The 22,559-nt window shown below is 42.7% G+C and overlaps 1 protein-coding gene across 1 annotated transcript in view; it reads left to right on the forward strand.

Annotated features, from left to right (window-relative positions):
- Positions 1-1,778: 1,778 nt before the first annotated feature.
- LOC117876500 (myotubularin-related protein 13-like) overlaps positions 1,779-22,559 on the forward strand; it is a 118,628-nt gene continuing 97,847 nt past the window's right edge. Inside the window, exon 1 of the mRNA XM_034768766.1 lies at positions 1,779-2,030. Coding sequence (XP_034624657.1) covers positions 1,779-2,030 — 252 coding nt within the window. The remainder of the gene's footprint in view (positions 2,031-22,559) is intronic.

Consider the following 22,559-nt stretch of genomic DNA (forward strand, 5'->3'; position numbering starts at 1 on the left):
AGGAGCTTTTGAGGAGGGTAGCCTCGAAACTGAGGAGCTAGAGGAGCCCTCAGATATCCTTTTCAATGTCCTCAGCTTGGCAGTCCCAGCTAGAGTTGCGCTGCCAGTGCGTGAAGGGGTGGCAAAGATTACTAAGGCCCTCTGGCAGACCCTCTCATCGTTACCCCCAATTTCCAAGCATGTGAAGTGCAAGTACTATGTGCCCACAAGAGGGTATGAATATCTCTATATCCACCCTGCCCCGAACTCGTTAATGGTGTTTGCAGTAAACAAGTGGGAAAGACAGGGACAACCAGGAGCTACTGCCAAAAATAAATGGGCAAAGAAACTGGACCTTCTTGGGAGAAAGGTTTGTTCGTCATCAAGCCTACAGCTGAGGGTGGCAAATCATCAGGCCCTATTGGGCCGCTATGATTTTAATATTTGGCAATCCATGGCCAAATTTGTTGATTCCTTCCTGGGGGACCCCAAAAAGAGTTCCAGGCCATCCTGGAAGAGGGGCAGGGAGTGGTGAGGACGGCACTGCAGGCAGCCTCGGATGCGGCTGATTCTGTGATGCGAATCATCAGCCATAACAATGAGGAGGGCAGCGTGGCTGAAGTCCTTGGGCTTTTTGTGGAAATCCAACAGTCCATCCAGGACCTCCCCTTCGATGGCCAAGCTCTGTTTGTGGAGAAAACAGACGCTAAGCTATGCAGGCTGAAGGACTCGCTGCAGCCTCCCCACCAGCAGCGCAGCCAGCCTACACAAGAGCCCTTCCAGAAGAAGGTCAAGGGCTACAAATGCCATCAGGGCCAGCAGCCCTCTACCTCAGCATAGGCTGGCTGTTCCCGCTCCCAGCATGGGTCGAAGCAGGCATTCTGAGGGTGCGCCTGAGGGCGACATTCCAGCCACTGTCCTGGATCCTGCCTCCCTCCTCCCCCCGGTTCTCCAACCACCTTTCTTTATTCTCCCAACCTGGGTGTTTATAACGGTTGGGTCCTCAAATCTGTGGCGCAAGGCTATGCCCTCCAATTTGTTTCTACCCCCGTCCTTCTTCAGGGATCCCTATCACGAGAGTCTACTGCATCAGGGGGTGCAAAGCCTGGTACAGATGGGGGCAAGGGGTTCTCTTGCCTAGACATCAGGGGCAAGGGGTTCTACTCGCATTACTTTCTGATCCCGACGGTCAAAGGGGGCTTAAGGCCCATTCTGGACTCGCAAGACCTCAAGAAGTATCTCAAGAAGTTGAGGTTCTGCATGATCTCCCTGGCCTCCATCATCCATCTCCCTGGATCTGGGAGACTAGTATGCTGCCCTCAACTTGAAGGACGCATACTTTCATATAGCGATCTTTCAAGGACACAGACGCTTCCTCCACTTCACGGTGGGATCCATGCACTACCAGTTCACGGTGCTCCCCTTCGGCCTGGCAATGGCACAGAGGGTGCTTACAAAATGCATGTTGGTGGTGGCGGCTTACCTCAGTCGTCAGAGTATCCTGATCTACCTGTACCTCGACGACTGGCTGGTCAAGGGTCATCCCAGATCTAGGACGCTGTCGCGATGCTGCTGACCAGACCAGGAGACTGGGCCTATTGATAAATGAGAAAAAAAATCAACATTAGTCCCTGTAAAAAGAATAGAGTTTATTGAGGCAGTCCTCGACTCCACTAGGGCAAAGGCGTTTCTACCACGACAGGTTCCAGACGATGAGGGAACTCATCGCCAGAGTCTCTGCGTTTCCTCTCATGATGGCCAGGATCTGCCTGTAGTTGCTGGGCCACATGGTGGCGTGCATGTACATCGTCCGCCATGCAAGGCTCCGGATGCGACCCCTCCAGCAGTGGCTGGCTATGGTTTATGCCCCGTCCAGGGATCACCTGGATAAGGTCATCACCATCCCACCAGAGGTACTCACCACGTTGCAGTGGTGGACCGACTCCAGAACAGTCTTTGGTGAAGTCCCGTTCGACAGCCTGCGTCCTTCGGTGTCGCTGATGCTTCAGACCTTCGCTGAGGAGCGCACCTCGGTGCGATGCGGACACAAGGTATGTGTTCCACAGAGGAGATGACGTTGCATATAAATGTCAAAGAACTCAGGGCGGTTATCTGGTTGAGTGGTTCGAGTGCTGATGGACAACACGGCCTTAGTGTTTTACATCAATAGGCCAGGGGGAGCATGCTCATCGGCCCTCTGTCAAGAGGCACTCCGCCTATGGGATTTCTGCATCCAGCATGCGATCCACCTGGAGGCCTGTCACCTTCCAGGCATCAGGAACACTCTGGCAGATCACCTCAGCAGGTCCTGCTTTTTTCACCATGAGTGGTCACTCCACTCAGAAGTGGTCCAGATGCCTCTCTTCCCTTCCCCGAAATAAGCAAACAGAAGATAACAAACCAGTAACTACTTTGTCTGTTCTTCAGCCACCACACCCAAAACTCACTTAAAATCACTACCAGTATCTCCAAGCAATCAGCTATGCACAGATCCTGCTTGACTACGCCACTGTGATGGGTTGGATCACAGAAATTCCCTTGGGGCTGCCAGCTGATGTGCCAAGACTACTTCTGCCCCTGCTTTCCCTGCCAGCTTGGGACTCCAGAGCCCTGCCTGGCTGTGCCAGACACGCTTGCTGGCCACACACACAGACCCAGGTCTGAACCACGTCCCACAAACTGCAAGCTTAATTGAAAGCAGCTTAAGAAGTGTTCCTGTCTGTAACACTCAGATGCCCAACTCCCAATAGGGTCCAAACCCCAAATAAATCTGTTTTACCCTATATAAAGCTTATACAAGGTAAACTCATAAATTGTTTGCCCTCTTTAACACTGATAGAGAAAGATGCACAGCTCCCCCTCCTCCCCCCTGGGTATTAATACATACTCTGACTTAATAAGTGAAAAGTGATTTTATTAAATACAGAAAGTAGGATTTAAGTGGTTCCAAGTAATAGCAGACAGAACGAAGTGGATACCAAGCAAAATAAAATAAAACACACAAGCCTGTGCCTAATTAGTGAGAAAACTGAATACAGATAAAACCTCACCCTCAAAGGTGTTCCAGTAAGCTTCCTTTTACAGACTAGTCTCCTTTAGTCTGGGTCCAGCAATCACTCACACTGTCCTTTGTTCCAGTTTCTTTCAGGTATCCTCGCGGGGTGGAGAGGCTATATCTTGAGTCAGCTGAAGACAAAATGAAGGGGTCTCCCACGGGCTTAAATAGACTTTCTCTTGTGGGTAGAGACCCCCTCCTCTCTCCTATGCAAAGTCCAGCTCCATGATGGTGTTTTGGAGTCACATGGGCAAGTCACATGTTCATGCATGACTCAGTTTTTACAGGCAGCAGTGATTGCCCACATGCTATCTTGAATGTCTCCAGGAAGACTTCTTATGTGAATTGGAGCCTTCCAAGATCCATTGTTCGTTAAGTGTCTCTTGTTTGGGCACTTAATTTGCACATTCCTGTCTCAAGAAGCTGACCAAATGCTTTACTAAGGCTACTTAAAAAATAAGCAAGTACACAGCCAATATTCATAACTTTGCATACAAAAATGATACATGCATGCAAATAGGATGAATAGATTCAGTAGATCATAACCTTTACAGAGATATGTTATATGGCATATGTAACATAAAACATTCCAGTTATGTCATATATACATTCATAAGCATATTTTCATAAGCCTTATGGGGTGCACCATCACAACCTGCTCCTCCTGAAGAATCAGGGCCTGGCCCTCTCTTCTATCAAGGTTCATCTAGCTGCCATCTCGGCTTTTCATCCACCGATCCAGGGTAGATCAGTATTCTCGCATGAGGTGTGCATCAGGTTCGTGAAAGGCTCTTCTCTCCTGTTAGGGATCCTGTCCCAAAATTGGACCTCTGGTTCTCTCCAGACTTACGGGTCCGCCATTTGAACCCTTGGGCTCTTGTTCCCTTTCCCACCTATCTTGGAAAGTTGCCTTCCTTGTGGCAGTGACGTTGGCTAGACGAGTGTCGGAGATTAAAGCCCTGACCTCGGAACCACCTTAGGAGGCCTTCTACAAAGGCAAGGTACAGTTGCGACTCCATCCAGCCTTCCTGCCGAAGGTGGTGTCTTCCTTCAGTATCAACCAGGACATCTTCCTCCCAGTGTTCTGTCCTAAGCCGCACAAGATCAATAAGGAGAGGCAGCTGGATGTCTGCCGTGCCTTGGCATTTTACCTAGAGCGTACCAAGCCCTTTCGCAGGTTGATGCAGCTCTTCATCGCAACAGTGGACAGGATGAAGGGCCTTCCGTTGTCCTCTCAAAAGATCTCCAACTGGATTTCCTCCTGCATCCGGACCTGTTACGAGCTGGCGCAGGTCCAATTGCCGCCTCTGGTGAGGGACCACTCAATGACAGCACAAGTGTCCCCCGAGGCCTTCCTGGTGCATGTCCCCATCCAGGACTTTTACAGCACCACAACATGGTCTTTGGTTCACAGCACACTACACCATCACCCAGCAGGCCAGAGATGACGCTGGGTTTGGCAGAGCTGTGTTACAAGCTACATGTCCATGAACTCCTACCCACCTCTGTTGGTACTGCTTGGAAATCACCTAACAGAATGGACATGAGCAAGCACTCGAAGAAAAGACAGTTACCTTTTCCATAACTGGTGTTCTTCGAGATGTGTTGCTCATGTCCATTCCATGATAACTGTCTTTTCCTCCTCTCCTCTCTTCCCTACTCAGCAGTTTCTGTTAGGCATCCTATAGTGAATTTATCTTGCCTGCCTGCATGTCTAATCTGTAAAAGTTCCTGTGATAATAATAATACAAACTTAGGAGGTCCGTCCCCAAAGTGGACTCAGTAGTTGCAAATTGTTTCAGTGAAACTTGGAGTCCTTTGAAGGAAATGTAGCCTTTTTTAATTAAGATTGAGAGTCTGTAAGGGTATATCTTCACTGCTGAATTAGCCCTTAGTTGTCCTAACCTGTAGCCCAAGTGTTGTCCTAATCTCCCTTCTATGCACACAGAAAAACCTCTAGTCCTGAGGGTATAGGCTTGAACTCAGGTTTCATTTCAGTCCAGGTTGGCAACCAGCCTACTTTGCAGTGAGAAGGTAGGCTAATTGAGCATGGGTGTTGTCATCATTATGGCTTATTGCTCCAAAACTGTAGACAAGATCTGGTTTTATCACTTGCCTCTAATAGTTTCTTGGGAGTATAGGGTATAGTATTGATTGAGGGTACTGCATCATGTTCAAGTGTTTGCTTAAGCTCCCCACATTCACATCTGGGTTATTCCTCAGCTTCCACTTGATCATATTGTCACCAGCCTTTGTCACCCAAATCTTTGATTTAGAGTACACTGGTGTTTTCATTCAAAGTCAATGCTGGAAGAGCATTGTTATGAAAGAATCAGGTTCTCCAATATCTTTGGCATTTCCTGCCATTTTGTTACTCTGTAGCCTTTGCCAATGGTATTTTGGGAATAGGTATTTTGAGAGGCGAAGGTCTTTCTGGACTTCCATTTCCTGGGTGGTGGAATGTATCCATGCGGTGTGTGTCTTGGAACATGCACCTGTTTTTGTCTCGCCTTTTTTTCTGAAGGCATCCTGCCTCGCTGCTGATGGTGCAGTCCCTGTGAGATGGTAGAGCAACAGCATGAGAATCGGTTTCAAGATCCATCTGATGATCCTGCATGACTGATTAAGTTCAGTATCTATTTTGTGTGCACAGCTTGAGCTTCACCATATTGGGGCAGCTGAGTAACACAGGATGAGACAGGTTTCTGAGTGTTTTGGGATCAGCTCCCCTTTTTGTGTTGGCCAGTTTCTTGAGTACACAATTCCTGGTGTTCACTTTCTTTTCCAGCTTCTTGATGTGCTCTTTGATTGTCAGTGTTTGATCTTGTGACCCCAGGGTACACTGGATGTTCATAGTGGTTAAGGATTTTACCATCTCTTGATATCTGGAGTTTGTGCTTGGCCTTGTGGTCTTTCATGGGGAAGGAACACACTTGTGTCTTACTTGGTCCGAAAAGTCGATGGAGTACTCAACAAAATGGATTGTCTCAAGGTTCCATGCAGTCATCCTTGATGTTTAATATTTACACAAATGGCCAACCAGAATTTCCCAATGTGCGAAGATTCATTTAACCAAATGATCTTTGCATAGCCATGCAGTCGGAAAGATTTGAGGACATTGCACAAATTCTGATAGGCTCCTTGATTATACTTGGAGAATATAACCAGACATGGCTCCCAAATGCCAATTCTAGTTTTAAAAAAAGAAGTGTGTGCCTTCCATGGCTGTTAGTCTTCCAGTCCTATCCCATAATTCCATATGGGCAGTTCTTGTTCAACTCTTGTCCCTTCTTCTGCACTGCATTTTAACCCCATGTTTGCCTGCTCTATTTCTGCTATGTTTCCACAGCATTTGAACAGAGATGCCGTCCAAGAAATCCTCCTCCTATGCTGCCAGTTTGTCAGGAGTTGACACCAGCTTTCTGGTAAATTGGTGGTGTAATAACACTAAGACCCATGATTTGAGGATATGTACCCAAAATTACATTTTTATCTTAGTGAATGGGAAAGCAGTGGAGAAGCAGAAAAGTCAGGTGTGCTACAAATCATTTTGTGGTTTTCAGACTGAATTCTTTAATGACATTCTCATTAAAAGTTCTTGCTGCCAAATGCTTTTGCCATCAGAACTATCTGCATTAATAACATAAATTCCCCTTGGAAGTTATTTACATAATGTATTTTTCTCATGTCACTGCTACAGATAGGAGCTCAATTGTAGGTGAGAGAGAGCACTGTATTAACTAATTCATGTATCAGCCCAGTTTAATATACTGCTAAAAATCATGGGCTATCCCAGCACATGGCTTAGTACAGCACCACTGTGGAACAGTTAAATGTATCTGGCATAGGGAATGTGTTTGCCCCACTTTGCGTTTGGGAATACTCCAGCAGTGTTATGCTAGCCAGGTCTAACTCTACAGTGAAGATGTATTCTAAAAGATTTAGAAAGGCTTGCAGGAGATTAGGTTTCTGATGCTACCCATTCTCTCTATACCACCAATGTCTTGATTTAGTGGCCAACATTGGGAGTCATTTCATAGGAAAGGATTGTTCACTTTTGCAGACTGTCATACATGAGTCCATCTTTACTGGGAAAATGTGTAAGCATTTCTTTGAACCAATGCACCTCTACCAGTGCTACCAAAGGTGGAAGCCCTAAGGTAAACAGGGCACAGGTGTTTTGCACCACTGCAGCTTTTAACCTTGCACAGAAAAGGTGTTTTAAGGCTGTGTAGTCAGGATGAATGAACACAGGAGTGGAACTCAGGATATCCTGAATTCTAATCATATCTTTGCCATTGTATGGCATCAGGCAAGTCCCTTTGCCTTTTTGGCTCATCTGTAACTAATCAGTAGAGGGTTCTATTATTCCTTTGACTTGCATGTGTATGACTCAGATTAACATTTGATTTCCCACGTAGATATGTATCAAAGAGAACAGAGTGAGTTCCAGTGTGTTGTGTAGTTTGTCTGGGTGCCTTATTGAAACTGCCTCAGTAGACACTTGTTATGTACTGTGTTGGCTTGTTGCCTGGGAAACAGTCTTTCTACAATAATATTTAAAAAATAGAGTAGTTTGTGAAAAGTTGTTGATTGAACATTGAAAGAGGTGGCTGAATAAACTGTATAAGTCCTATTATAGTTGACATAGTAAGAGATGATGAGATTCTAAATTATTATAAGCTGTAACAATATTGCGTCAAATGTTGGTTCATAATGAGCACTAACTCCCTTTTGAAAGTACACAAACTCATATTTTACTTCACTCCTTGACACTCTAGATTCTGTGCAATATTATAATTTACAGGGTAAGTTTTTGGTTTCAGTAGGCAATACTACTAATATTTAGTCAGTTCTGGAAAAAATACTAATACTTTAGGGCATGAATCTGGTCCCAGGGAGGCCTTTGGAAGTCAGTTGGAATATGATAAATAAGTGCCCTTATTTACTGAGTCAGATTTAACTGATAACATATATGTATTCAATTGAAACCTATTATATGGTCCTTGACTTGCCCTGAACCTTGTAGAACTTTTGGATAGTGAAAGTGTGCGGCTGATTTTTGGACAGCCCAATTGCTTCATCACAGTTATCACCATTTAAAGCATATATAAACTAGTGCTTGGATATTTTACTGTATAGTAAATGCAGGTTAGAGATGCACAGTGAGATACTTGCTGTCTCTAAGGACTACTTCTTGTGCCAAAGGATCATGAGTTTCTTTGAAGAGAAATAGTGTAGTTGACTTTTCAGACAAGTTTATGTAGTTTATTTTGAACATATTGTCAATTAGTGTCTTATATGCAGACATGCACACCATGATCGTGTGAAACAATACATTATTTCATATTTAGTTTGGGGGCAACAGATGAAAGTAAAATGAAACTTGTAATTAAAAAAAAAAAATCTAACGTCCAAGGCGTCCGAGGATTCTATTCATTTTTGGTTTTGAAGAAGTTTATATTGTTTGTATGTTATCTGAATCAATGATAGCCTATGGGAAAATTACACTGTCAGCAGCGCTTTCTACGTAGCTTCATGGGTGTTTTTGCCAATACTAAGAAAATATTTTTGTTCATAAGACTTCATTCATTACTTGAGATTATAGTCACTTGTTCATTTTTTGCTTTTATTTTGCCAATGCTAATTTCTAAGGTCATTTTGTCAGTTTTTCCTTTTTCATAGTGAAAGTATTTTGTCTCTGGAATTGATTATTTTAAGGTTAAATGATGCAAAACGAGTCATCAGAACCATGTAGAAATTATGAAACTTAAAAAAAAAGTAACCCTCACTCTTGATAAACATATAACTTATTTTTTTGATGTACTATACAAAATTATTTCGGCAAAATGTTAAACAGGACACTCTTGAGACTGGTAGGCCAAGGTGAGAGTCAGTCACGGTTTTTAGTTGTATTCTTGTACAGAATGTAGTGAAAGCGCATATGCATGTAATGTAGGGCTGGAAGGGACTTCAACAAGACATCAAGTCCAGCCCCGAGGACCAAGGCAAAAGAGTAAACCTAGACCATCCCTGGCAGGTGTTTGTCCAGCCTGTTTTTCAAAACCTTCTATGATGGCAATTTCACAACCTCCTTTGAGAGCTTAACTATCTTTATAGTTAGGAAGTTTCCCCTTTATGTAACCTAAATATCTCTTTCTGCAGCTTAAGCCCGTTACTTATGTTACTTCCAGTGGACCTGGAGAACAATTGATCACAGTCCTTAACGTATCCGAAGACTGTTATCCGGTCCCCCCTCAGTCTTCTATTCTGAAGACAAAACATGCCCAATTTTTTTACCTTTCCTCATAGGTCAGGTTTTCTAAACCTTTTATCATTTCTGTTGCTCTCCTATGGACTCTTTCCAATTTGTCCACATCTTTCTCAAATTGTGATGCTCAGAATTGGTTCCCTTTCCAAGTACTCCTTCCTAGGCAGTCATTTCCCATTTTGTATGTGTGCAACTGATTTGTTCCTTCCTTTGCATTTGTCCTTATTGAATTTCATCCCATTTACTTCACTTTGTGATTCACCGTAACCCCCATGTCCTTTTCAGCAGTACCACCACCTTGCCAGTTATTTCTCATTTTGTAGCTGTTCATTTGATTTTTCCTAAGTGAAATACTTTGCACTTGCTTTACTGAATTTCATCTTGTTGATTTCAGATCAATTCTCCAATTGGTCAAGATTGTTTTGAAATCTAATCCTGTCCTCCAAGTGCTTGCAACTGCTCCTAGCTTGGTGTCATCTGCAAATTTTACAAGCATAGTCCTTACTCCATTATCCAAGTCATTAATTAAAATATTGAATATTTCCAGATCCAGGATTGATCCCTACAGGACTCCACTAGATATGTCCTCCCAGTTTGAAAACAAACCAATGATAACTACTCTTGGACCATGTTCTTTTAACCAGTTGTGCACTCACCTTATAGAAATTTCATCTTAACCACATTTCCCTACTTTGCTTATGAGAATGTCATGTGGGATTCTGTCAAAAGTCTTACTAAAATAAAGATATCTACTGCTTTCTCCCTGTCCACTAGGTCAGTGACCCTGTCAAAGAAGGAAATTATGTTGGTTTGGCATAATTTGTTCTTGACAAATCCATGCTGGCTGTTCCTTATAACCATGTTATGCTCTGGATGCTTACAAATTTATTAATATTTTTTTTCCAGGAATTGGCATTTTTCTCTGCTATACTTGCCTGCTCTTTTTGTGAATGCCAGCAGAAAATTGACATTTTCAAAGAATCCTGCTTTCTGAGCGGCATTGTGTGCTAATATTCCTTGAAGTGAATTGACAGAAAAGAAGATCTCTGTACTATTGGATAGCTAAGCAGTTAATGTTGTCGTAACATCATTTAAGTTAAGTTTTCAGTTTCGTTCCAATATTCTTAGGTATGTGTCTGTCTGGCTAAGCCTGAAAATTGCATAAGGAGTTCGATGCTGTAAAAATTCGCAAGAGAACTTTTTTCATAGCGTCACACTAAGAGCCTTCAAATCTTGGGACAATCATCTATTTAACTACAGAAAAATATATATGGTTTATAAATGCAGGGAAGATACTATTGTTTTGAAATGGGATGGTGATATTGACTTTGTCATAACCATCTTTATTATATGTAAGAGAGCACATTCCTGTAAAATTAATCCTATTTTAGAAAACAATCCCATCTATTTAACCCCTAGACCACACATTGTTATTTCTACAAAAATTGCAGCTCAACAGTGGGGGAGTTAGGCTTTTTCTTAGATTTGATTTTGAATTATATTGGTAATTAAGGTGCTATTGTATGTAGGTAAATTTTCTTACTAGCATCCATAGAAAGAAAATCTCTTCATTCTCACATATTAACTGTGCTTTGTTTCAAAGTCATGTTCTGATTGCAAATATTCTTGCACGCAGGTTCAGTGTATTCTGCTTAAAACTCACTAAAAATAACGGAATCATTCTATTTCACACGACTGTGTACAAAATCACTCTATTTCACATGACTGTCCTCTATGCACATTTTGATGACAACCCATTTATAAGCTTCTTATCAGATATGTTGACTTAGTTTTTTTTTTTTTTTTTTTAAAGAAAAACTGGTTTAGGTTTTGTTTTTACAACTGAACTTTGCTGATATGGTTAATGTTAAGATGTTTGTAATGAGTTCTATTCCCTCTGGGTCTTACAGAGAACATAGCATCTGTCTATGTGACTTAAAAGTCAGGATTGATGACAAAATTGCAAAAACACATTTGATTAGATACCGATCTAGAACATTGTTTCAAAACCACAAAAATACCAATGTGGTGGTATTGTAGATAGCTTATTTTATCAGGTGGATTACCCTTGAAAAACTAACTTTAAAAAACAGCACTGAGAAATCAGAAGCATTTTGACTGGCAGATGCATTATTTTTAGCAAATTATATGTAGTATTATGTTTTGGGCAACTATATAATAATATCTAATGTTTATAAAATCATTTAAACGCACTATCATTTTAAAAGAAATAATTTTTCAAAAATATACATGCTGTTTTGGAAGAGCATATTTTCAGAGTAATCAGTTTAAATCAGTAAACTCAAAGTGACTAGTTCTTTCTCTTTTTCCTTTTCTTTTCTGAAATAAATTTGTGGACTGTATAAATTAAAAATCCTTCACAGATTCTGAACCATGCAAACCCAGTAGTGTTAGAACAATTTTTATGGGGGCAGGAGGGATTGCGGAAAGCCATTGAACAAAACTGCAAACACTATATATGATGGAAACTACTTCAAGACAGCATCTCCACTCCTAGTTCCAGCACCCATGTGCAAGCCCATTGATCCCAGCAAAGTAGGCAAATCTGTTCAGAACAGTTGGCCTGCTGTAATGCGTACTCCCATGTCCTATCGCCTTCACCAGCTAGCCCTCCTCATACCTTCACCTCAACAACAAAAAAAGAAAGAGAGAAATCACCTCCATTGCTACAAATGATAGCCACTGGAAAGTGAGGAAGGCATATATATACTATTCAATATTCTTACTTTTTAGTGCTTTTCACCTCTAAATATCTCAAGTGCTCAACAAACTGCAATATATATATAAAGCACAACTGAAAATGCATCTGTCCCTCAACAGAGAAGCCAAGGGTAGACTGGACATGCAAAATGAGCTACCCTCTCACCATTAGATTCAAAGTGAAGGTACATTAATGGAAAGATAGAAGCTTGTCTATATTCATATTTGTTTTACTTTCAGCTCCTCCTTCTGGAGTGGTGCAGTAATGTCACCTGGTGCCCAGTTTACTGTCTGTTATCAATGAAAGAGCATCTGTTTCCCCTCTCTCTGTGAGATGAGCTTTCTAAATATCTTTTCTCTCTCTCCTCCACTTTGTCTCTCTACTCCCCTCCCCACCCCCATGTGAAATTAGAACCCTTCCTAAAATTTGGCCTGGGATCTTCTTTAGCCCCAGTTCACTCATTGCAGAATTTATTTCATCCATTGATATATCTGGGTCTCTTTATGGGCACAAGCATCTGCCCATGTGGATCCCACTGCAGAACTAGAAATCTCCTGCTTCAGTGTAATTTCCTTCCAGCAGATTAAGGAGCACAGCTTGTACCCTTTATGTTCTATTGGTCCAAGGACCCCTTCCTCCCCCCAAAATCCAGTATACAAAGAATTACATTTTGGATACAGAAAATGCTAAAGTTAATTTTACAATGTGTTATAATGTAGTTTTTTTCACCAGATGCATCCAATTGGAAAGTGCTCAACAGACAGAAAATTTATTCTGTAATTTATATTCTATGTTTAGCTTTAAGGACAAAATTGCTATGTGGTTTTTTTTAGGCAAGTTACTTAAGCTTTCTGTGTTTCAGATACTAGTCTGTAAAATGGGGGATAATCTCTGCCACATAGGTCAAGATAAATTATGTAAATACACCTTTACCCCGATATAACGCGACCCAATATAACATGAATTTGGATATAACGTGTTAAAGCAGCGTTCCAGGAAGGCGGAGCTGCGTGCTCCGGTGGATCAAAGCAAGTTGGATATAACACGGTTTCACCTATAACGCAGTAAAATTTTTTGGCTCCCGAGGACAGCGTTATATCTGGGTAGAGGTGTATTCAAGATCTTGCAGAAAGTTTAAAAAAAAAAAAAAAAAAAAAATTACAGCCATCCCCTTCTGAATGTTAGCCAATCTCGCAAAATGTAATCTTGCTTTGGATTTCTTAATGCCTAAAAAAAAAAAAAAATCTTGATCAGAATATAAGATATCTTGCAGTAGGTACTGCAGGTAGGGAAGATGGGAGGCTGGAGTTACTGTGGGGGTTGAAAAAACAATGAGGAGTCCTTGTGGCACTTTAGAGACTAACAAATTTATTTGGGCATAAGCTTTTGTGGGCTAGAGCCCACTTCATCAGATGCATGAAAAACACAGGAGCAGGTAGGGGATTCCTTGACTAAGTGTGAGGTCAGTCTAATGAGATAAATCAATTAACAGCAGGATACCAAGGGAGGAAAAATAACTTTTGAAGTGGTAAGAGAGTGGCCCATTACAGACAGTTGACAAGAAGGTGAGAGTAACAGTAGGGAGAAATTAGTAATGGGGAAATTAAGTTTAGGTGTTGTAACGACCCAACCACTCCCAGTCTTTATTCAGGCCTAATCTAATGGTATCGAGTTTGCAAATTAATTCCAGTTCTGCAGTTTCACGTGAGTCTGTTTTTTGAAGTTTTTTTGCTGAAGAATGATAGAATCATAGAATATCAGGGTTGGAAGGGACCTCAGGAGGTCATCTAGTCCAACCCCCTGCTCAAAGCAGGACCAATTCGCAACTAAATCATCCCAGCCAGGGCTTTGTCAAGCCTGACCTTAAAAACCTCTAAGGAAGGAGATTTCACCACCTCCCTAGGTAACCCAGTCCAGTGCTTCACCACCCTCCTAGTGAAAAAGTTTTTCCTAATATCCAACCTAAACCTCCCCCACTGCAACTTGAGACCATTACTCCTTGTTCTGTCATCAAGTATCACTGAGAACAGTCTAGATCCATCCTCTTTGGAACCCCCTTTCAGGTAGTTGAAAGCAGCTATCAAATCCCCCCTCATTCTTCTCTTCTGCAGACTAAATAATCCCAGTTCCCTCAGCCTCTCCTCATAAGTCATGTGCTCCAGCCCCCTAATCATTTTTGTTGCCCTCCTCTGGACTCTTTCCAATTTTTCCACATCCTTCTTGTAGTGTGAGGCCCAAAACTGGACACAGATGAGGCCTCACCAATGTCGAATAGAGGGGAATGATCACGTCCCTCGATCTGCTGGCAATGCCCCTACTTATACAGCCCAAAATGCCGTTAGCCTTCTTGTCAACAAGGGCACACTGTTGATTCATATCGAGCTTCTCGTCTACTGTAACCCCTAGGTCCTTTTCTGCAGAACTGCTTCCTAGCCATTCGGTCCCTAGTCTGTAACAGTGAATGGGATTCTTCCGTCCTAAGTGCAGGGCTCTGCACTTGTCCTTGTTGAACCTCATCAGGTTTCTTTTGTCCCAATCCTCTAATTTGTCTAGGTCCCTCTGTATCCTATCCCTACCCTCCAGCGTATCTACCACTCCTCCCAGTTTAGTGTCATCTGCAAACTTGCTGATAGTGCAGTCCACGCCATCCTCCAGATCATTAATGAAGATATTGAACAAAACCGGCCCCAGGACCGACCCTTGGGGCACTCCGCTTGAAACCGGCTGCCAACTAGACATGGAGCCATTGATCACTACCCGTTGAGCCTGACGATCTAGCCAGCTTTCTATCCACCTTATAGTCCATTCATCCAGCCCATACTTATTTAACTTGTTAGCAAGAATACTGTGGGAGACCGTATCAAAAGCTTTGCTAAAGTCAAGGAATAACACATCCACTGTTTTCCCTGCATCCACAGAGCCAGTTATCTCCTCATAGGTTAGTCAGGCATGACTTGCCCTTGGTGAATCCATGCTGACTGTTCCTGATTACTTTCCTCTCCTCTAAGTGCTTCATAATTGATTCCTTGCGGACCTGCTCCATGATTTTTCCAGGGACTGAGGTGAGGCTGACTGGCCTGTAGTTCCCCAGATCCTCCTCCTTCCCTTTTTTTAAAGGTGGGCACTACATTAGCCTTTTTCCAGTCATCCGGGACCTCCCCCGATCGCCAGGAGTTTTCAAAGATAATGGCAATAGCTCTGCAATCACATCCGCCAACTCCTTTAGCACCCTCGGATGCAGTGCATCCAGCCCCATGGACTTGTGCACGTCCAGTTTTTCTAAATAGTCCCTAACCACTTCTTTCTCTACAGAGGGCTGGTCACCTCCTCCCCATGCTGTGCTGCCCAGTGCAGCAGTCTGGGAGCTGACCTTGTTTGTGAAGACAGAGGCAAAAAGAGCATTGAGAACATTAGCTTTTTCCACATCCTCTGTCACTAGGTTGCCTCCCTTATTCAGTAAGGGGCCCACACTTCCCTTGATTTTCTTCTTGTTGCTAACATACCTGAAGAAACCCTTCTTGTTACTCTTAACATCTCTTGCCAGCTGCAACTCCAAGTGTCATTTGGCCTTCCTGATTTCACTCCTGCATGCCTGAGCAATATTTTTATACTTCTCCCTGATCATTTGTCCAATCTTGCACTTCTTGTAAGCTTCTTTTTCTTGTGTTTAAGATCAGCAAGGATTTCACTGTTAAGCCAAGCTGGTTGCCTGCCATATTTACTATTCTTTCTACACATCAGGATGTTTTTTTTTCCTGCAACCTCAATAAGGATTCTTTAAAATACAGCCAGCTCTCCTGGACTCCTTTCCCCTTCATGTTAGTCTCCCAGGGGATCCTGCCCATCAGTTCCCCGAGGGAGTCAAAGTCTGCTTTTCTGAAGTCCAGGGTCCGTATTCTGCTGCTCTCCTTTCTTCCTTGTGTCAGGATCCTGAACTCGACCATCTCATAGTCACTGCTGCCCAGGTTCCCATCTGTTTTTGCTTCCCCTACTAATTCTTCCCGGTTTGTGAGCAGCAGGTCTAGAAGAGCTCTTCCCCTAGTTGGTTCCTCCAGCACTTGCACCAGAAAATTGACCCCTACACTTTTCAAAAACTTGTCTGTGCACCGCTGTATTGCTCTCCCAGCAGATATCAGGGTGACTGAAGTCTCCCATGAGAACCAGGGCCTGCAATCTAGTAACTTCTGCTAGTTGTCGGAAGAAAGCCTTGTCCACTTCATCTCCCTGGTCTGGTGGTCTATAGCAGACTCCCACCACGACATCACCCTTGTTGCTCACACTTCTAAACTTAATCCAGAGACTCTCAGGTTTTTCTGCAGTTTCATACTGGAGCTCTGAGCAGTCATACTCCTCTCTTACATACAATGCAACTCCCTCACCTTTTCTGTTCTGCCTGTCCTTCCTGAACAGTTTATATCCATCCATGACAGTACTCCAGTCATGTGAGTTATCCCACCAAGTCTCTGTTATGCCACTTTGGGGTCTGTTATTGAGTGACCAGAGAGATTGAAGTGTTCTACTGGTTTTTGAATGTTATGATTCCTGATGGCATATATCACATTGGTAAATGTGCAGATGAACGAACCCCGGATGGTGAGCTGATGTGGTTAGGTCCTATGATGGGGTGCCTTGAATAGATATGTGGATCGAGTTGGCACTGGGGTTTGTAGCAGGGTTTGGTTCCTGGATTGGTGTTTTTGTTGTGTGGTGTGTAGTTGCTGGTGAGTTTTTGTTTCAGGCTGGGGGGCTGTCTGTAGGTGAGGACTGGCCTGTCTCCCAAAGTCTGTGAGAGTGAGGGATCGTCCTTCAGGATAGGTTGTAGATCCTTGATGATGCGCTGGAGAGGTTTTAGTTGGTGGCTGTAGGTGATGGCTAGTGGTGTTCTGTTACTTTCTTTGTTGGGCCTGTCTTGTAGTAGGTGACTTCTTGGTACCCTTCTGGCTCTGTCAATCTGTTTCTTCACTTCACCAGATAGGTATTGCAGTTTTAGCCGTTGTATCTTAGAGCTTGGCTGTAGACAATGGATCGTGTGATGTGATCTGGATGAAAGCTGGAGGCATGTAGGTAAGTATAGCGGTCAGTAGGTTTCCGGAATAGGATAGTGTTTATGTGATCATCCCTTATTAGCACAGTAGTGTCTAGGAAGTGGACCTCTTGTGTGGACTGATCTAGACTGAGGTTGATGGTAGGGTGGAAATGGTTGAAATCTTGGTGGAATTCCTCAAGGGCCTCCTTCCCATGGGTCCAGATGATGAAGATGTCATCAATGTAGCGCAAGTAGAGTAGGGGCGTAAGGGGACGAGAGCTGAGGAAGAGTTGTTCTAAGTCAGCCATAAAAATATTGGCATACTGAGGGGCCATGCGGGTACCCATAGCAGTCCCGCTGACTTGAAGGTTAAATTATCCCCAAATCTGAAATAGTTGTGGGTGAGCCAAAGTCATGAAGTTCAGCCACCAGGTTTGCTGTGATGGTATTGGGACTGCTATTCCTGATGACTTGTAGTCCATCTTTGTGTGGAATGTTGGTGTAGAGGGCTTCTACGTCCATAGTGGCTAGGATGGTGTTTTATGGAAGATCACCGAAGGATTGTAGTTTCCTCAGGAAGTCAGTGGTGTCTCGAAGATAGCTGGGAGTGCTAGTAGCGTAGGGCCTGAGGAGAGAGTCTACATAGCCAGATTGAATTAAAAGTAGGTTGGGTTCCTTCAGCAGTGAATTTATTTGCATTCCAGTGTCTGGGTTTTCTTTAAATTAGCTTTAATTATGAATTTCACTGGCCTTCTACTAGTCATTTGGGTAACCAAAATGTTTCTGTAACTTCAGTGTGCCATCTTAACTTTTTTTTTTTTTTGGTCTGGAAGATCAACATCTTCACTTTAGCAAACACAGCAGTTGCTACATTGGTGTTCTAGAACATCTTGTGTCAGTAACCCATAAATTTTTCTTTGAGTGATTGTACACATTCATTCCACTTCTAATACATATGTCCCTCATGCATGTAAGACCGGAATTATTTTGAGTAGCAGTGCACATAGGGGCTATGCCTGCACACTGCATGCTCTCTGATGCTCTGTTGCCGAGGTAATTTTTATAGTTTCTTCTTCACTGTGTGTGGCGGTGATGGTACCGAGGTAATATTGATAGCTCCAGCATAGCCCAGGCAGTTCTGACCTCATGAACCTGTCAATGTGACCTCCAATCATGTTTCTGACCTTCCCAGACATGATCACACAATCACAAGGACAAGTCCTGCAGCCGGATCCTGCTGCTCTGCATCTCACTGCATGGATGTCGGCTTGCTAACAACTATTGATGGATCTTGTTCCTTAGTAGTTCAAAACATTCTAGTTTCCAGCAGGAAAGAACTCCACTAGACTCACCTATGCTACTAAATGGAAGAGATTCTCTGTTTGGCTGTAGAGAGCCAGTTATTCCCTTTGACACTCCACTTGCTGCCATCTCCAGTAGGATTTCCAGTTTTGATTGGATATATTCCTGGAGGTTTCATCACATGACATCTTAATTAAAGGTTAATATTAAATTCCTGGAGACTCCAGGATAGTCCTTTAGGGTTGTCAATCTCTTCAATTACCTACTAACCATCAAATATTCCGGTCTTTCCCTTGGCTTCAATAGAGTATGCTTTGTGGCTATCTCTGCCACCAGCCTCCAGTGGAAAGTCACACAATCTTCTCCTACCCCACCATAACTAGATTTCTCAAGGCACTTGTTCATGCCGTTCCATCAGTTACAAGCCCCACTTCCTGGGGAACCCGGTGTTGTTTTAGTAGGTCTGATGGGTACTCCCTTCAAGACACTGTTATCCTGTTCTTTGTACCGCCTGTATATAGTGACCACCTTTTTTAGCTGCCATTGCCTTGGCCAGAACAATAAGGGAAATTCAAGCTGTGATGGCAGGACCTCCCTACACAGCATTTCATAAGGACAAAGTGACTCTGAGGCCTAACCTGAACTTCTTACCTTAAAGGGGTTTCTGATTTTCATCTTAATCAGAAGATTCAACTACCTGTCTTGTTCCCCAAGCCTAATACTAATTGGGGGAAGCCAAATTTCATACCTTGGACATTGCCAGGTGCTTCCCTTAGTATTTAAACTGAACGAAGCCATTCTGTAAATCTCCTAAACTGGATTAGTGAAGAAACTGGAGACTAATTATGGGCAGCCTGCCCTTTACGCCTTCAGCTACAGAGTGCCGGAGGGTGTGTAGGATGCAGGGCATGGCCCCGATTGATGCTACTCAAAAAGATTCTGGTCTTGCGCGTGTAGGGCACCAGAAATGGAATATATATGGACCACATATCTTGAAGATTGTTTACTTGGGCCCAGCTTACCAAGTGATCCAGATCATTCTGTATCAGTGACCTGTCCTCTTCCTTATTTATCCCTTCTCCCCCATTTTTTGTGTCATCTGTAGGGCCATACCAAATTCACCGCCATGAAAAATGTGTCACAGACCATGAAATCTGGTCTCTCCCCCGTGAAATCTGTTTTTTTGTGTGTGTGCTTTTATCCTATAGTATACAGATTTCACAGAGGAGACCAGTGTTTTTCAAGTTGGGGGTCCTGATCCTAAAGGGAGTTGCAGGGGGGTCGCAAGGATATTTTAGGGGGGGAGGGTTCGCGGTATTGCCACCCTTACATCTACGCTGCCTTCAGAGTTGGGCGGCCAGAGAGCGGCGGCTGTTGGCCAGGCACCCAGCTCTGAAGGCAGCGTCTTGGCAGCAGTAGTGCAAAAATAGAGGTGGCAATACCATACCATGCAACCCTTACTTCTGCGCTGCTGCCTTCAGAGCTGGGCAGCCGGAGAGTGGCAGCTGCTGACTGAGGGCTCAGTTCTGCAGGCAACCATGTAGAAGTAAAGGTGGTAATACCATACCATGCCATCCTTACTTCTATGCTGCTGTTGGCGGTGGCTATGCCTTCAGAGCTGGGATTCTGGCCAACAGCCACAGCTCTCCAGCTGCCCAGCTCTAAAGGCAGAGCTGCTGCCAGCAGCAGCGCAGAAGTAAGGGTAGCAGTACCACAACCCCATACCCTTCAGTAACCTTGCAAACTCCCCCTCCCCCCCCACAATTCCTTTTTGGGTCAGGACCCCTACAATTACAACACTGTGGAATTTCAGATTTAAATAGCTGAAATCATGAAAAAATGACCATGAAATTGACCAAAATGGACCATGAATTTGGTAGGGCCTTAGTCATCTGCAAACTTTATCAGTGATAATGTTATGTTGTCTTCCAGCTCATTGATAAAAATGTTAAATAGAATAAGGCAAAGTATCGATCCTTGCAGACCCTACTAGAAACACACCTGCTTAATGATTATTCTTCATTTACAATTATGTTTTGAGACCTATCAGTTAGCTAGCTTTTAATCCATTTAGCGAGTGCCATTTTGATTTTAGTCTTTCTAGTTTTTTAAGCAAATGTTGTCTTGTACCAATTTGAATACCTTACTGAAGTTTAAGTGTTTTACATCAACACTATTAGCTTTATCAGCTAAATTTATAATCTCATCAAAAAAGCCATGACGTCAGTCTGACAGAATCTATTTTTCATAAAGCCATATTGAGTGTCATTAATTTTATTACCCTCCTTTAGTTCTTTATTAATAGAGTCCCATATCAGTCATTCTATTATGTTGCTCATGATCAATGTCAGACAGGCCTATAATTACCCAGGTAATTACCACTGTCTTTTCTGCATTATTATCAATAATTGTAACATTTCCATCTAGTAATGGACTAGTACCATTGTTAGGATTCTTCTTGTTTCTAATATCTTAAAAAAGCCCTCCTTATTGTCCTTACCTCTGCTGGCCATAGATTTCTCCTTATGTCCCTTTGCTTCCCTTATCAATTTTCCACAATTTCTAGCCTGTGATTTATATTCACTGCTGTCAACTTCTCCATTCTTCCATTTTTTACATATTATTGTTTTATTTTTTTATAGCTTCCTTCACTTCCCCTGTGAACCAGGTCAGTTTTTTGGCCAGTGCATCCTTCTTCCTCAACTGTTGGTAATGTGGTTTTTGAGGTATGCAGTAAAGTATTCTTCAACAACTGCCAATTATCATTCTCAAGGACATAAGAATGGCCATATTGGCTTAGACTAATGGACCATCTAGCCCAGTATCCAGTCTTCCTACAGTGTCCAGACCAAGATGCTTCAGAGGGAATAAACAGAATAGGGCAGTTGTCAAGTGATCCATCTCCTCCCATCCAGTCCCAGCTTCTGGCAGTCAGGGATTTAGGGATACCGAGAGCATGTGGTTCTATCCCTGATCATCTTGGCCGATAGCTATTGATGGACCTATCCTCCATGATCTTATCTAATTCTTTTTTGAACCCAGTAATACTTTTGGCCTTCATAATGCCCCGTGGCAATGAGTTCCACAGGTTGACTGTGTATTGCATGAAGAAGTATTTACTGATGTTTGTTGTAAACCTCCTGCCTGTTAATTTCATTGGGTGACCCCTATTTCTTGTGCTATGTGAAGGGGTAAATAACACTTTCACTTTCTCCACACCATTCATGACTTTATAGTGCTCTATCATATCCCCCCTTAGTCATCTCCTTTCTAAGATGAACATTCCCAGTCTTTTTAATCCTTCCTCATGAAAGCTGTTCCAAATCCCTACTCATTTTTGTTTGTTTTTGTATCTTTTTCAAATTCTAATATATCTTTTTAGAGATGGGGCAATCAGAACTACAAACAATATTCAAGGTGTTGGGTGCGCCATGGATTTATGTAGTGCCATTATGATATTTTCCTGTCTTATCATCTATCCCTTTCTTAATGGTTCCTAACATTCAGTTAGCTTTTTTGACTGCTGTGAATATTGAGCAGATGTTTTCAGAGAACTAACCAGAATCTTCTGATTAAATTCTTCCTCCCAGCTGATTTCTCATAATTGTTTTCAGCTTAGTGAAATTAGTTGTTTTAAAGCATCCAGTATATTTAACACTGGTCTGGCTTTTATTCTTTTTGCACATTGTAAATGTGAACAATTCATGATTACTTGTACCTAAGTTACCATTAGTTTTTAGTGCCTCTGTGATGATTGCCTCTTTATCTGTCAAGATGACTAATATAGAATTCCCCCATGTTGGATGCAACACTTTTTGAGTTAGGAAGTTGTCATCTATAATGTTTAGGAATTCTAAGAATGTTTTAGTACTAGCAGCATGAGACCTCCAGCATACGTCACTCAAATTGAAATTCCCCATGATCACACAGCTTTTATTTCCTACATATTATGGATAAGTGCATAAGAAGCTGGTCATCCTGTTCCCTAGTATGATTCAATGGTCTGTAGCAGACACCAACGAATAATACCCCATCTTGTGGTTTTTGCTTTTTGGACATTGTTCCAGAAGTATTCAAGATAATTTTCTTCTGAGTTATCAGTGGCTCAGAAATAGGTAATGCCATATTTAACATAGAGTGCCACTCCCGCTCCCCTTTTGCCCACTTGATATTTCCTAAAGCAATTATAACCATTGATTGTAAC

The sequence above is a fragment of the Trachemys scripta genome, chromosome 4, assembly GCF_013100865.1.
Source record: "Trachemys scripta elegans isolate TJP31775 chromosome 4, CAS_Tse_1.0, whole genome shotgun sequence".
NCBI lineage: Eukaryota > Metazoa > Chordata > Testudines > Emydidae > Trachemys > Trachemys scripta.